The sequence below is a fragment of the Agelaius tricolor genome, unplaced genomic scaffold, assembly GCF_023055355.1.
Source record: "Agelaius tricolor isolate 1412-34295 unplaced genomic scaffold, bAgeTri1.0.p SCAF_2, whole genome shotgun sequence".
Taxonomy (NCBI): domain Eukaryota; kingdom Metazoa; phylum Chordata; class Aves; order Passeriformes; family Icteridae; genus Agelaius; species Agelaius tricolor.
Window position 1 is genome coordinate 49,108,825 of NW_027269262.1, and position 15,546 is coordinate 49,124,370.

The following is a 15,546-nucleotide window of genomic DNA, read 5'->3' on the forward strand; positions in this document are numbered from 1 at the left end:
GCAATTGTGATGATCTTTCAAAGCAAGGAGAGTAAAGCGAGGTCTTAGTCTCCTCTAAATGATTACCTGGACAATCTGGCTACATAAACTTGTGTTTCATGTCAGGAAGAAACCTGTCACCAGAGGGGTCTCCTGACATTTTTGTCACTAGAATTTTAAACAAGAGATTCCCCATTCTAAGTCTAGGAACAAAAAGAGGGGAAAGAAATGTAGATTTCAAAACTGAAACACAAAAGTGATGCCTAACATTCAAAATAAAGCCTCTGCTGCTCAATTCTGCAGAATGGCCTTTCCATTTCTGTGGCAAAGGACTACAGAAAGAAGAAAGTGAAAATTGTTGAAATGCTAACTATAGAACACATATAGAGCCAAATGTCCCAAATGGAAGTAGAAAAGTACAAAATGTTGCTGACAAGTGTTCTTTAAATAGTCTCACTTCAAATCACATTAGGCATCAAGCTGCTTGACACCTGTGAGAAAATATTTACTGCTAAAATTGTGAAAGAAAAATATGCCTTAGAAACATGTTATCTTTATTATGTTCCAAACAATTCAAAATATGTTTTACAAGAGGTTTTGATTACTGTAAGTGACAAGGACTGGGGAGAGCAGTAACACAAAGGGTGTTTATTGAGGCTGATATCTTTGCCACAGGTTATCTATGGCCTTGCTGATTACTTGCTTCTCACCACAAGCTTGAAAGTACAAAGGAACTTCCTCACTATCTGGATAAATGATTTGTTGACAATATAGCTAGATATATGTGCCTGTATATAGAGGAACAAATAGAAAAAAATCCTTCACAAATGCAATTGGTCTGTAAAGTGGCTTCATGCAGAAATAAACAATGCAGGAAAACTGGAGGGCCCCTCCAAAGTAGATCAGCAAAAATGATTAGAGGTTTTAAATGTATGACTGCTTGTGAAAGGCCAAAGCTGCTATTTGTTGTAAAAATTGAAAGACCAACTGGGCCTCAATCAAGAGCCCATAATGTAGAAACAAGGGACAAATAATGTTTATATGCACCAGTTTGGGCAAGACATCCTATCTCACCTTCCATACACAAAACCATTAAGCTCACCTGTTTTAATTTGCCACTAACCCCTTGCTTCTATAAGAAAGGTTCATATAATTGTTTTCTTTGTACACTGGAGCAAGAACATGAGGGAAATAATCTATAGGCTCTCTGTACTCAAAGTATTTCAACGACATTCAGAAAAAGATTTTTCTTTGCCATTTAGATGAATTTGTTCTGACTCTCCAGAAAGGACTGGGCTAGAACTGGTGGATTTCTGGTGATCCCTTTGGCCTTTGAATTTCCTGCTGTGTGGCAATACAGAGCAGGTATTTTTATAACCAAATGTAGATCTGAACTCTGTAGGAAGTAATTCCTCTGAAAGTAAAACATTTTGAATTGGCTCTTAAAAATTCAAGTGGCATGATTATTTTGAGTGGAAGTCTTTCCAATTAATTTTTATAAAACAGGACAGCATGTGTCTGCTGCCTGAACAGAGCAGCTGTTAGTATTTAATACTTGTGTATTCCTTTGTTTTCTCCGGAACTGTGTGCATATGTTTGGCCATTAGCACATTCTGGGATAAAAAATTCCAACACTGAAAAGCTCTGTTATTTAGCATTCTTTATATAGCAAAAATTATACACCTTTATATGCTTCAGTAAAAATAACTCTGTGTGACTGAACATCAGTTTATCCCAACATATGCCTGATTATACATTGGGTCCAGAGCACCAATGTGTGGATAAAAATAAACATTATCCAATACAACAAATATGAAAAAAAATTGCCCTTACTTGCTCTGTCTCATCTTTCATTCTCCTTTTTGAACTTCCAAGAACTTTACCTGCTCTGACCCAGCCATCTCTGTCATTGCTCCGTGCAGAAGTGACACAGCACAGTCTGTGTTACAGACTAAATGAGAGCAGTCACAAATCATTGCTCAAGAGACCAGGACTAAAGGATCAGTCACCTTCTATCTGATAGCTCACCCTACACAAAAGGCTTCTTGAAAAAAAAAAAAAAAAAGGCAGAGACAACAGAAAGCTTGTGAGAGGAAGGAGTAGTTGATTCTGAAGTAAGGTCCACTGCAAAAAAATATTGGTTATTCTTATTATTACAGTAATTAGTTATTGCAGAGTTACAGTTATTACAGTAACTCTCTTTAATTAAAAAAAAAGGGTCAAAGGACTAATTTTCAGTACTCCTGGAGTACTTTGGATGAAGAGACTCATTGAGCCTGTTCTGTTTCAGCAGGGTATGTATGCATATTTCTTGTCTATTGACAGAACAGACAAATCGTTTCATGTGTGTGTCCTCAGGCAGGGTTTAGCCCTCAGAAGGACAGTGCATGTTAATCAGGAAATGTCAAGAGCCAGCTCTGAAGATTAGCTTGGCTTTGTAGTATTGCTTAGTTGCTGTGCTGTATGGAAAATGCATGATGATAACCGATGCAGAGCTCACCACTCATAAATATTTAAGTGACCAGACACAATAGACAGGCATCTTTATTGTTCAAGATCAGAGGTACAGCGTGAGGCACAAAGCACAAGAGTAAGTGACTTTAGCCACTTTAAAAGTACATTTCCTTAGAAATGTACTTGTGAACTTATTTTTTTTTCTTCCTATATTCAGAAAGGGAAGATCCTCCCATTTATACATTCACTAGCCATTACTGGCAGTCACTGACACAGATAAGCCCCCTCTGATGGTTTGGAGAAGATGGCTGTACTCTGGATTGCAACACCCCTTCATAGCCAACAATGGGACTGCATCTGATATTGCACTAGAACAGCAAATCCTCAAAAAGGAGCTCAAAATTACAGAAGCAGATTCTCCAGGTTTGTGTCTGATTCAAAAAGTGTGGGAGATGTCTTTATGACTTTAGTAATTATTTCCAGCATGTTACATTCATACACAGTCACATTTTCTGAAAAAACAAACAAAAAAAAAAGTTAATTCCATCCTGAAGGATTTTTCTTTTCTCTACTGAAATGAGCAGTGATTCAAACTTAAATGCTGATTGTCAAGTATTCTAAATCAACTGCTGAAATTTCATCACCATCTTAAAAACTGCAAATTGTACAGGCTTATTGAGGTATTCCAGGACAGAGGTAGAGTTTTAGAACAATATAGGTAAAGGGAAACCCAGCAAAATCAGATTTAGGGCACTCTGAGACAGAAACAAGGGGTTAGGTTGCTGTATCCAGACACAGTGGAGAAGAGCCCTGAAATACGTGGGACCTAAATTACAGACTATGAAAATTATATTAAAGAAAATATGTATATAGGCCTGCCCTTGGTTTTTTAACTCTTTTCTCTTTGGGGCTTTGGATAAATCAATATGTGTTTCTGTAATAATTTTTTTCCTGCTACTTTAACTTCTGCTATTCTCTGTTGTTTATGAGTAGGGCTAAATTCCAGTTAGACTGTGGAGGAAAAACATCAATATTTTTTACTCAGGGACCAGTGTGTGATGACTAACCAGACTTCTCCCTGTCAGAAGCTCAAAGACAGGGCAGTAACTTGGAAAGCTTGTCAAAGGGAAGAGAAGTTGAGTATTCAAAGGTACAGGCTATCTTGAACTACAACAGCAGTGTTGTGCAAAGGGGTTGTAACACCACCACAGTTATGTAGAGGTTGTGAATATTGTAACCACTTCCATTATCTAGCAGCTTCTGGGAAGCTAGAGTAAAGGTCTTGGAAATTTCAGGCCAGTTAATTTATTGAAAGTACAATTCTTGCTCACCAGTAACTTCACTGTCCTTGAATAATTACAAATCAGCTGCCTCAACCTTTTTTCATGAGAGGTAACAGGCCACAGCAGCACAGGTTATTCAACACTGCCCTGCAGGGAGCTGTGAGGTGAGGGGAAAGCTAGCCACCGACTGACCCCTCTGCTGAAATTGTTGGCTGATGACTGCCCTATTTTGCTGATGATAGCATGCTACCAGGAATTTAAAAAACAAACAAACACAAAAAACCTCAAGAAAGATGCTTAGAGCGTTGTTAGACTGCAAAGTCAATGTAAGCTTTGATTGGCACATACAAATCATCCATGTAGTCTGTTCACTGTGGTTTTCTTGCTCCCTTGGCCATTTTTAGCAGGATGAATCAGTCATATCACATCCTCCATGTGAATCAAACTAATTGTAACCCATCACAAGACCTCATCTGCTGTTACACAGCAGGGAGACCTACAGCTCTGCTGACTTCCAATCCAATTCAGCAGGAAAACAAAGTTACAGTGCAGATCACAACAACATGGGCACTATAAAACTGCTGCTGCTCAGCTGATGAAGTCAAACTGCACGTGTCAACTTCTTCATTAAGGAAAGTGTGTTCCACATGTTACTTGTCTACTTGAACAGCTAAAGGGCAGTTTCATTCTGCCAGGTTTTTTTTCTGTACACTTATAACTGTGTTTCTGTTGATTCAGCTATTCATATCTTGAGTTTGAAAATTAATAGCTAGTCACCGGGTGGTTATAAAAGCATTTGTTACGGAAGAGAAATTATCAGTGCCAGCCCTCAGCAAGGTCTGGAGCAACTGGGTACTAGAAAGAAGATCTCAGAAGAATTCTAGCTTCTTGTGCATGGGACCCAAACCTGCAGGAAGCACACAGCCCTGCCACGCTATTACTCAAACAGAGAGGCAAGGAAATAAGAGTGTAGCATTGGAGAAATGGAGTAGGTGTTGCACAAAGGACTTGGCTCTTTGCTGCTCCTCAGAAATAGTACTTGGAGGTAGAAGTTAGCCTATGACAAGTTTTCAGGGAATCCACAAGAAGATTCATTGCCTCTTGATTGATTACATCTGACAAAGGGGAAGGATATAATAAACTGCTCCACCATGAACCCCTGCCCATGAATTCTGCTTGGCAGATAATATTGCAGGAGTAATTGTTTTCATTTGGAATGCAGTGTCTTGAAACACTGCAACCTATGAGAGTAAGGAATAAGGGCAATGCAACTGCAACCTGAAATTTCCTTTTATTGAGGCTGCTTGCATTTCTGGAGTCCAAATTTCACAAATAACCTACAAACACACTGGAGAGCACGCTGTTCCCTAGTCATGCTGTGCTGACTTTTTAGCCCTTTAGGATTTCTAGGCTGTGCAGCTCATGCTGTTTTGGAGCTGTGCACTGTAACTAAAGATGTGTCCTCTTTAAACACCCCCTGAATGTCCAGCCCTGCTGGAGTGTTTAACAGAGAGGCTGACAATCAGCCAAAGGATGCGATTCACACCTGACAGATTGCAGAAGCCTCCTGGCATTAGGCAATCCACACCTTCCAAGAACTGTTATTTCAAGAAGTTATTGGTAAAAAGTATTTCCCGAGGGGGTGGTAGCAATTCCCACAAGGCATGTACGGAAATATGGCAACTTGATTCACAGGAAGACAGACGTGTTTCTTGACAGGGAAAAGGGGTTGCTACTAAAAGTAGTGTTTGGTACCATTCTTTTGTATGCTACCAAGGGGAGGTGGGTGAAGGCTGAGTCCTAAATTTTTCTCAAGAGCAGCTGTAGCACTCTTCTAGCCATCAGGAAGCAAGACCAGGTTGTTGGTATTAGCCTTCTGCGCACCTAAATTTAAGCACAGCAAAGAAAGCCTCTTCTTGAAAAGGATGGAAACAACATGGGTGTATTTTCAGTGTCCAGGTACTTGGCCATTTTGGGTTGGAATGGATATATTTACACAAGTGTACTTTCTCACCCATCCTGTGCTTGGAAATGCCTGCCAGACTAGCTTGTATCTGAACCAAACTCGCAAATGCTGATTTTTTTGCTGATTTTTCAGCATGACATGTAAGTTCACATTGCTAATCATGAAGGTATGTGTCAAGAGACAGGGAGCAAATTCCTAGAAACCTTTGTTTCCCAGACTTGCACTGGAGAGGTCACAAAGTCACCATTGTATGAAAGAGAAACGTTTACTCTCTGTTCTAGTGACTGCAGTCACTGAATAAAACCACTAATAAAATAAAAAAGAAAAATCAATTCTCTGGAAATGGAAAGCCACGTTATTTGTCAGAGGAGGACTTTGGACTTCTCTTCTTCACACTCTAGGGCTGGCTGCAGCCCCAGCTGCTACAATCCATCCATTAAAAACCACAGTGGATTTTGCAAGAAGCCACAGGATTGTGGAGGGCAGGAGGATGGGTAGCAGCCATCTTGGCCTGTGTAGCGCCTGATAGCAAAGCAAGGTGAGGTGTGAGGATGGGGAGGGAAGGGTGGCACAGGGAGGCAGGGGCAGCAGTGCCCTGGCAGCCAGGAGGGCCAGCCACGTCCTGGGGGCATCGGGCACAGCATTGCCAGCCAGGCAAGGGAGGGGATTGTCCTGCTCTGCTCTGCACTAGGGCAGCCTCACCTTGAGTGCTGGGGGCCGTTTTGGGTGCCACAATGTAAGAAAGACATTAAGCTATTAGAGAGTGTTGGAAGGAGGGCAATGAAGATGGTGAAGGGTCTGAAGGAGAAGCCATATGAAGAGCAGCTGAAATCACTTCGCTTGTTCATCCTGGAGGAGACTCAGGGGTGGCCTCATTGCAGTCTTGAACATCCTTGTGAAGGGAAGCAGAGGGGCAGATAATGATCTCTTTCTCTGTGGTGACCAGTGATAGGATTCGAGGGAATGAACCTGTATCAGGGGAGGTTTAGGCTGGATATTATAATGAAAAATTCTTCACTGAAAGAGTGATTGGGCACTGGAACTTTCTGCCCAGGGAGGTGGGGGAGTCACTGCCGTCCTTGGATTTGTTTAAAAAAAGACTGGACACAGTGCTATAGTTTAGTTTATGAGGAGGTGCTGGATCATAGGTTGGACTTGATGATCTCAAAGGTCTTTTCCAACCTAGTTCATTCTGTGATTTTGTGAAAAGGTTCTTCACCCAGAATGTGTGTTTGAGTACTGGAACAGGCTCTCCAAGGAAGTGGTCACAGCACCAAGCCTGCCAGAGTTCAAGAAGCCTTTGGACAATGCCCTCAAGCGCATAGTGAGATTTCTGGGATGGCTATGCAGGGATGGGAGATGAACTCGAAGACCCCCGTGGATCCCTCCTAAACCAAGACAGGCTGTGATTCCGCTTAATGCGGCTGAACGCTCCGCGGGCAGGGCCGTCAGCGCAGCCCCGCCACAGGAGGAGCCCCACGGCGGCCGCTGCGCCCCCAGCCCCTCACGCGGCGCCGGTCCCGCGCCTGCGCGGCCTCGTGGCGGCGCCTGCGCGCTGGGGCGCGGGGCAGACGCCGCCGCTTTCGGCGCGGTTGCGGATGCGGAGCGGCTGCGGCAGCGGCACCCTGAGTTCGCGCCTCCGCGAGCACCGGGCGCTCCCGGCTCGTCCCGCAGGCACGCCTTGGCGGCACCGGGCTGCTCGGAAAGGGGTGGGCGGGTAGGCACTTGGGTACGTAGGTAGGTACGTAGGTAGTAAGGTAGGGGAGAGTCGGCTGGGTCCCGCTGCCTCCTCATCGTCATGGCCGGCTCGGAGCAGCGGGAGGACGGGGAAGCGCCGTTGCCCATCGAGGATTCGGAGCTGGCGCTGGCCGGCATTAACATGCTGCTGAACAACGGCTTCCGCGAGTCCGACCAGCTCTTCAAGAAATACAGGTCAGTCCCGGCTGCCCCTCCGCCGCCCGCTCGCCGGGCCCCTGCCGCGGCGCGGCCCCTCCGCCCCCGCGGGCGGGCGGTGAGCGGGCGGCGGGGCCGGGGGCGCGCAGGGGGCCCTGGGGCGGGCAGCCTCACCCTGCCCGGCCCCTCAGAGCGGGAAGGGTTGGTGCTGCTGGTGACTGCCTCGGTCAGCGCTCTCATGGGGAAGGGACACGCATGTTTCACAGAATCACAGAGTCGGTCAGGTTGGAAGGGGCCGCAGTGGGTCCAACCACCCAGCTCAAACAGGGTCATCTTAGAGCACATGGCACAAGATTGTCCTCAGATCGTTCTTGAATATCTCCAATGAGAGAGACTCGACAAGCTTTCAGAGCAGTCTGTTCCCATGCAGGGTCACCCACCCACACAGTAAAAAAGCTCCGCTTCATGTTCAGGTGGAACTTCCTGTGCATCAGTTTCTGCCCATTGCTTCATGTCCTACTGCTTAGAACCACCGAGGAGAGCCTGGCTCCATCCTCTTGACACCTTCCCTTTGGATGGGTCAATTTTATACACAGTGACGAGGTCCTCTCTCAGTCAGCTCTTCTCAAGGCTGAAGAGGCACAGCTCCCTCAGGCTTTCCTCCTCAGGGAGGTGTTCCAGTCCCCCAGTCATCCTCGTTGCCCTCTGCTGGACCCACTTTAGGAGCTCCATAGCTCCTTTGTACTCAGAGAGCTGGAACAGGGCACTTCAGGTGTGCCTTGACTTTACCTTGACTTTACACACTTCAGGTGTGCCTTGACATCCCTCAATCTCTGGCACTGCTCTCCCTAATGCATCCCAGGGTTCTGTTGGCCTTCTTGGCCAAAGGGGCTTGGGGATGATGTGGGGGGTGTATGGTGCCTCGTTGGAGGGGTGGAGAAGGGCTGAGCAGGGGTCCCTCGGTAGCGCTGTCTGCATTTGGCTGTCGTGTATGTGTAAACACTCACGTGTGGCTGGAGATGTGTCCTGGGGGGTTTTCGCTCCGATGCTCGTGTGTGGTCTGACGTGGTCTTCAGCACACAAAATAGATAGTAGCAAAAGGTCTGTGAGTGCTGCTGTGATTCTCTTTGGGCTGTAAGATTATGTTCATAATCCCCACATACATCATGTCTACGTTTCTGCGTTAAGTAGGCATCTGGCATTAAGTAGGAGCAGCATTAGTGCAGCTGTGTAAGTCAGGTTTAAAGAAAAGGTTGCCCCTACCTGTCCTTGCTCCTTTTCTTAGGACTAATGTCTTCCACTCGAGCTTGAGCTGCTGTAATTGTGCATACGTTCTAAATAATTAATATGCACTATGCTGTTGTCTGTATGATTAAAAAAGACTTTGGTTGACTTAAAATAGAACTTCATAGTGATGATGTACTTATGTATTTAAATCTTGTTTACAGAAAGGATGGTTGGAAGTGGAGTGCAGGGATTGAGACACATTAAGAACATTTTGCTTAAAAACAGCAACAACGGAATAACACTTTGTGTACCTGCAACAGGTTAATATTAAATGTGTCATTTTTGTCTCCAGTATATACTACTATGTTACACAAAATGCTGTTGTGAAGGACTAACTGGAATATTGCAGGTGACAAGCAAGGTCCAATTCTGCATTCCTCAAATGCATAAGCATGAAGTCCACCTCTTGAGCCAGCACTGCCAAGAACACCACTAAACCCTGTCTGTAATTGCCATGTCTATGTCATGTGAAGTTGCACCCTATGAGTTACTTCTTGAGTATTTTTCTTTTGTAGCCCTCAGTTGTTCTGTGTATCTAAGGAACCTGTTGGTTTTGGTTGCGTGCCTTTGTGTTGTGTAATTTTTTTAAGGTGCCAGTTAAGGAACACTCAGTGTGGTTTCCTCTCCTACTTTCGCTTCTGCTCTGCCATTGCTTTCTCTCAGTAGTCTGAATCTGGAAGTAGTCTAGAAATTCTAGGTATGTGATGCTTCTTACACTTTAAAGTAGTTCTAGGGAGTGAAATTGTTAAGATTCCTGTTCTCAAAATGCAGTTTAATCCTCCCTTGACAGGGTGAATAATGATTTCTTCTGCAAACTTCTCTTGGTTATCTAGAAGGTTTTATTACTAAAGATATCTTAAATGCAGAAACCTGCCAATCTTTTTTGCCAGCTGCAGGCTTTTCTTTGTTTGATTTTATCAAGAAATGCCTTTTGAGTTCAGTGTACTTTCTGATTGTGGCTTTTAATCACCCCCTGCAAGGAGTAGATACGAATCCCTTAGTAAGATTAATAGTTCATGGTTCATAAATTGATAATTGCTCTCTTGGGCTGAAGTTTTTCAGAGTAATTTAAAAACTTTGTCCTTCATCCCAAAATTTGTAGCAGCTTTCCTCTTGCTGTGAACTAATAAACCCTTACTGAATACTGAAACCCTTGCAGATTAACTGTATGAAAATTTGGATTTCATACAGGCGAGAAGATGCAGCAAGTTAAGCTCAACTTCCTATAAACCTGAATTCTGGAGACATTTGCAGTGAGGACCACTTGTTTTTCCCAAGAGTTTTTGGTTCTGTGCTTGTCTTGAATGTGTTCTTTTTGCAAGGACTTAATCAGTGCTATATATGTTTGCTTGCATGCATTCCCAATGAATATGGTTTTGGAATTAGGTGTCTGCTTGGAATGATGCAATAGAACCCATCGAGGAGTGTTTAGAAGCTCTCCATAATGTAATATCAGTGTTTGTAATTAGTGGTACTAGATGTCAAAGATGTCTGATGGCATGCAGCTTTTTAAACTAGATATGGGTGTGTGTTGTCTGCATTTCAGGTGACCTTTCTTGTAGAAAGTGTTAATTCTAAACTACTGCCTATGCAGGTAGTTTAGCTCCTTTCAGAAGCTTAACAGTTACTAATGAATTGTAGAAGTGAAGAATGGAGGTACTCAGCAAAACTTCCATTTCAGTAGCCACATCACTTAGGCTACCTAAAATAGTTTCTTAGAAACTGCTGGTTTTGATTACGCTTTTTTTTACTTAAATTTTAAATTAATTTGCCACCTGAAAGATCTTGTGAAGAATTCAAATTAATGCCTTTGTCCTTATGGGACAATAGGCAACCTTGTCTCTAAAACAGGCAGTATGTATTTTTCTTTGCTCTTCTGCATTTTTGCATCTTCCAGAAACTATTGGGTATTGAACCGGAGTGTCCTTTTTCCTCTTGTAGCTTTGAGGATTTCTAAGCATATAAGAAAAAAACTGTCAAAAGAAAGCTGACTGCTGAGCCTAAAGTCAGTTACATTTGAAAGCTGATCATAATGCAGTCCTTGAGTAAAGCGGGCTTGGAATTGCAGCTGTGTTTCATATGCATATCCACACCAGTAAAGTCTTGCCTATTGAAAGTGGTTGTACTTTGAAATTATGTGCTGCAGAATCATGATTTCTGTGTTGGACTTGGGAGAGTGGTGTTTTGTCTTCCAGTGGTTACAGCTCATGTACACATCTATAGAGGATCTGAAGAAGACGAATATTCAATTGTGTGCCAGATACAACATGTAGTTGGAGCTGCATTGACTATCACACTAAAGCACTTAATGATTTGTCAGGTGTTGTTTGGGAGTATTGTTGTTTTAAATTATACTTGAGGGAAGATAGTTGGGTTTGAAAAATCATCTACATGTAGCATGTATATCTGCATATGCTTTTTCACGAGTTTATTTTTTTTTTCTAAGTCCAGATCCTTTACCTGCTGGTGGTGATGATGTTCTGATCATGAATTAAATACCAGTGGATGTGGTATTTTTGTAGATCTTTACCAGACAGCACCACTGTCCTTAGTGCTTGTAGCCATACTAGGTTCCTTCAGTGCTAACTCATATTTGGAACTGTCAGATATCAATCTTTGTATTCAGCTTGAACAGTGCTGACTCTGTCCTAGTTCTCATCAGTTTAAACTTTTGAGTGTCTATGGAAACTGTAAGAGGTATGGAGGTTAACCAAGGACATAGACAATGAAGATGGAGCCCTCAAGCATCAGGATAGTACTGGTTTGCTGAACCACCCTGACACTAGAAGGAATGCTGAGCTGGAATATTCTTTTTCCCCTTGTAGCTTTGTGGATTTCTAGACATATAAGAAGGAAAGAAACTGTCAAAAGAACTTATTTTTTTGCTGATTCTTCACTTCTTAAGAGCATTTGCAATTCAAAAATGATTAAAAAACTTCCTCCAGCTAAGAGAAGACTGTGTTAAATAAAGCCAGGAGTTTTTTCACTGAATGTTGACTCACAATGTAAATTGTCAAATCATAGAGTATCCTGAGTTAGAAGGGACTCATCAGGATCAATGAGTTGAACTCCAGGCCCTGCAGAGGACAACTCCAAGAATTACCCTATGTGCCTGTGATCATTGTCCAAAAAGACTTTTTGAACTCTGTCAGGCTTGGTGCTGTGACCCTTTCCCTGAGGAGCCTGTTTCAGTGCTCGAGCACCCTCTGGGTGAAAAACCTTTTCCTATACCTAACCTAAACCTCCCCTGGTGCAGCTTTGTGCCATTCCCTTGAGGCCTGTCGCTGGTCTTGAGGGAGAAGAGATCAGTGTCTGCCTCTCCTCTTCCCCTCAAGTTGTAGGCTGCAGTGAGGTCTTCTCTCTGTCTACTCCAGTCTGCAGAAGCCAAGTGACCTCAGCCACTCTTATAGGACTTCTCCTGAATGCCCTTCACCGCCACCTTTGTGGCCCCCCTTTGGATGCTCTCTGATGGCCTTGTGCCTTACTTACACTGTGGCACCTAAAACTGCACAGAACCTGAGCTGAGGCTGCCCCAGGGCAGAGCAGACAATTACTTTCTTTGACTGCATGACAACTCTGTGCCTGATACACCCCAGGACACATGGTTGGCCCTCCTGGCTGCCAGGGCATAAATCATAAGATCAGGGCTATTATCTCATGAGAAATCCAACAATCTTCTGTCTCCTACCCAAGAGAAATTTGACTGTGCGTGAATGATTTTAACATCTGAGAAGGCTGGAAAAATTTCCTAATGGAAAGATAAATGGCACAAAATGACAAGTAAAATGTATACAGTAAGGTCATATCCACAGCAGAAATTGAAGATTATATAGAGAAATGTGATTATAAGACAAAATGTGTAAAGGTTTAAAGAATGGGGCTAGTATAGAAAGACATCATGTTCAGCCTGCCAGGGTAAAGCAGAATGTGGAGAACTGGAAGCTGGTGCAAATGGGGAAAAGCTTACTATGGCTGCTTAAAAAACCTGAAATTAATTTAAAGGTAACGTGCTACATCATGTATATTTACAGACACACAAACTTAGTAATGAACCAGAAGTCCATTATGAATAGGCATTTGAACCTCATATTACCAACTTAAAATGTTCTGTGGCCCAAAATACTTTTGACCCAAATGCAAGTTGAGGCAAGGTGACATTAAACCAACATTGATCAGTAGGTGGATTATGACCCATGTATGGGCTGTCTAACCACTGCTGAAATTCTTGCTTATAGACCTCAGCAAAGGAACCCTAAGAGCAAAACTGAAGTGATTTAGTAGATGCTGCAGCAGCTTCTCTAAAGATGAGGGCAGCAGAGCAGGAGCTGACGTCACTTGGTTGGGCAAAGGATGATAGCATCTGGATTGGCAGCGTGAGAATAAATTGTGAGTGCCCTGCTAGCAACCCTGTGTGCTTTTGTTTGTTGCAGCCATGGGCAGAGGAGCAGCTGCTAGATGGATGTATAGAAAAGGGAGTTATTTGTAAGGGAAGTGATTTTTAATAGCAGTATTCTAAATGTGTACCCCAGTGAGACAAGATTTCATTGCTCAGTGCCAGGCAGAGTAATAGTAATAACGATGCACATCAAACCAGCATCAGTTTTCTGGCTATTTGGATAGATTAGTAATATTTTAAGTATTCTGCAGTTTAAATCTTCAAGGAGCTGGGTATGCAGAGATGATCACTTTTGTGGACTTCTTGACAGAGACAGGTGGTGTTGCCAGAGAAAATGGTAGAATATGGAGCAGTATCTGGTGGCTAGAAGTCCAAGGGAAGATGACAGAAAGCTAAACTAAAATCTGGGTTTATAACTCAGAGGTTAGAAGTCAGGTTTGGAGATGGCAGAAGAGGTGTGATAGTAAGCAGATCTTCCTAAATTAATTCTGTGAAAAATGCAAATGCTTTAAAGACTTTTTACTCATGTTAGTGCACCCACTCATTGATCTGCTGCTTCTGGGAAAGTATTTCAGGCTGTTGTGATAGGATAGATACGTTTTTGTTTTAATCTACTTCAGGATTTTCAAGGTATTAAAGAAGTTACATGATGTCAGTTAAGCTGCTGCAGTTGGTCATGGAAAGTGATTTTGGTCAGGTTGGAAAAAAAAGGTTTTGCTTAAGTCCCCAATTCTGACAGATTTAGAGAGTGCAAGTGGAGAGTTAGTACAAATCTGCTGATATAACTAGCTTGTCTCTCACCTTTGTAACTAGTTTTCAAATTAAACATACAATTGAAAATTCTTCTCCTAATCTCCAGTGTTTTGATGTTGTGTGTCTAAAGTTCATAGCCTGAAGTTAGAGCAAAACAATCTCCCGTTAATTTGCAGGAGGACAAAACAAATCGGATAAAAACTGGATAGAGCAGGGCCACAGAATTATTTTTATATTCCTGAATTTCTCTTCTGGTTGTATATTCCTAGTAAAAATAGAAATGTATACTGAGGGTTCATTTAACAAAACAAATTTGGGATGATTATGAAATGTAAACTAAACCTAGATCTGATATTTGTAGTTCTCAATGTGATAAAATACTGTAATGCTTCCATAACACTTTTATTACCATGGGTATTTCATTTACCAGTATTGGATGAGAGGTGTACATACATGTCTCTGTCATCTTTGTAGTCTCACAAACAATTTCTAGAACACATTTTAAAATAATCTGTGATGGAATAATGACCAAAGGATTTGTATGTTGTTGCAGTAAATTCCTTACCTTTCTATTTACATATTTTATGCCTTGTTTTAAAATATTCAGTTCCTGCTTCTATATTTATCTGTGAACTTAGATGAATTATGCCATTTTGCTTTATTCTTTTACTTTGTGGACAGAATTAATTAGTTTTGTTTCAACCTGAGCATCACTCTCAGCATGATGGCTGGAATTCTTGATGGACTGTGGTTAAAGTAGCTATGACTAGAAAAACAGTGAGGAAGTGTTGGCAAATTAATTACATTGCTCTAAATTTAAACCTGAGCTAGACTGTAGTAGCTTTAGAAGCTGATGTGAAGAAGTGAAATACTGTCTTGGAAATAGCTGTAGGGAAAAAAAAAGAAAATATTGAGAAGTAATTGATTTTTTTTGGTTTGTTTTTATGTGCTTCAGTTCAGATGTATTTTTTAATCATGAAACTGGGCTGTATTATGTCAGCATTATTAAACCAAAGCTTAAAACCCCTGAATGTTATCATCATGTGTGCAAATGGGGCATAGTGGACACCTTTCTTCTGAAAGTGAGTTAATACCTTAAATATATGCTATGAAATGAGGCAAATCAGTCACGGTTTTTTGGGAGAAGCCATGTCTTGTGTAATGCTAGTTTATATGTCTGGAAGAAAGTTCTACTTCAGTGCTCTTAAGTTTTTGATTTAAGTTTAGTTACACATGCCAACTTTATTGGACCTTTTACTGTGGTATCTTGCAGTAATGGTGTTAATACCATATTTTCTTAAAAAAAGTTATCTTCTGAGTCCTAGTTTCCCAGGTGAAGTGCAAACGGTGTTTTACAAAATATGTCTGGAGACTGATTTTTTTTTTCCTTTCATCTTTGAGCAAATTAAAAGTCTTGAGATTTTTCTTTACTTAAAGGAGGCTTTTGCTTTCAAAGTCATGAGGACAACTTGGGTAGTGCAGTGTCCCAGTGTTAATTTGTATTCGGTTCCATAGCTCCTGTGAGCATTGATGCA

General features: G+C 42.2%; 1 protein-coding gene across 2 annotated transcripts in view; it reads left to right on the forward strand.

Moving 5' to 3' along the window:
- TTC39C (tetratricopeptide repeat domain 39C) overlaps positions 1-15,546 on the forward strand; it is a 55,275-nt gene that overhangs the window by 11,589 nt on the left and 28,140 nt on the right. The window contains exon 1 of one of the 2 annotated variants that reach the window (XM_071418359.1): positions 7,237-7,614. The exons of the other annotated variant lie outside the window; for it this stretch is intronic. Coding sequence (XP_071274460.1) covers positions 7,481-7,614 — 134 coding nt within the window. The 5' untranslated portion in view covers positions 7,237-7,480. Of the gene's footprint in view, positions 1-7,236; positions 7,615-15,546 lie in introns of those variants that run through there. 2 annotated transcript variants of the gene reach the window in all.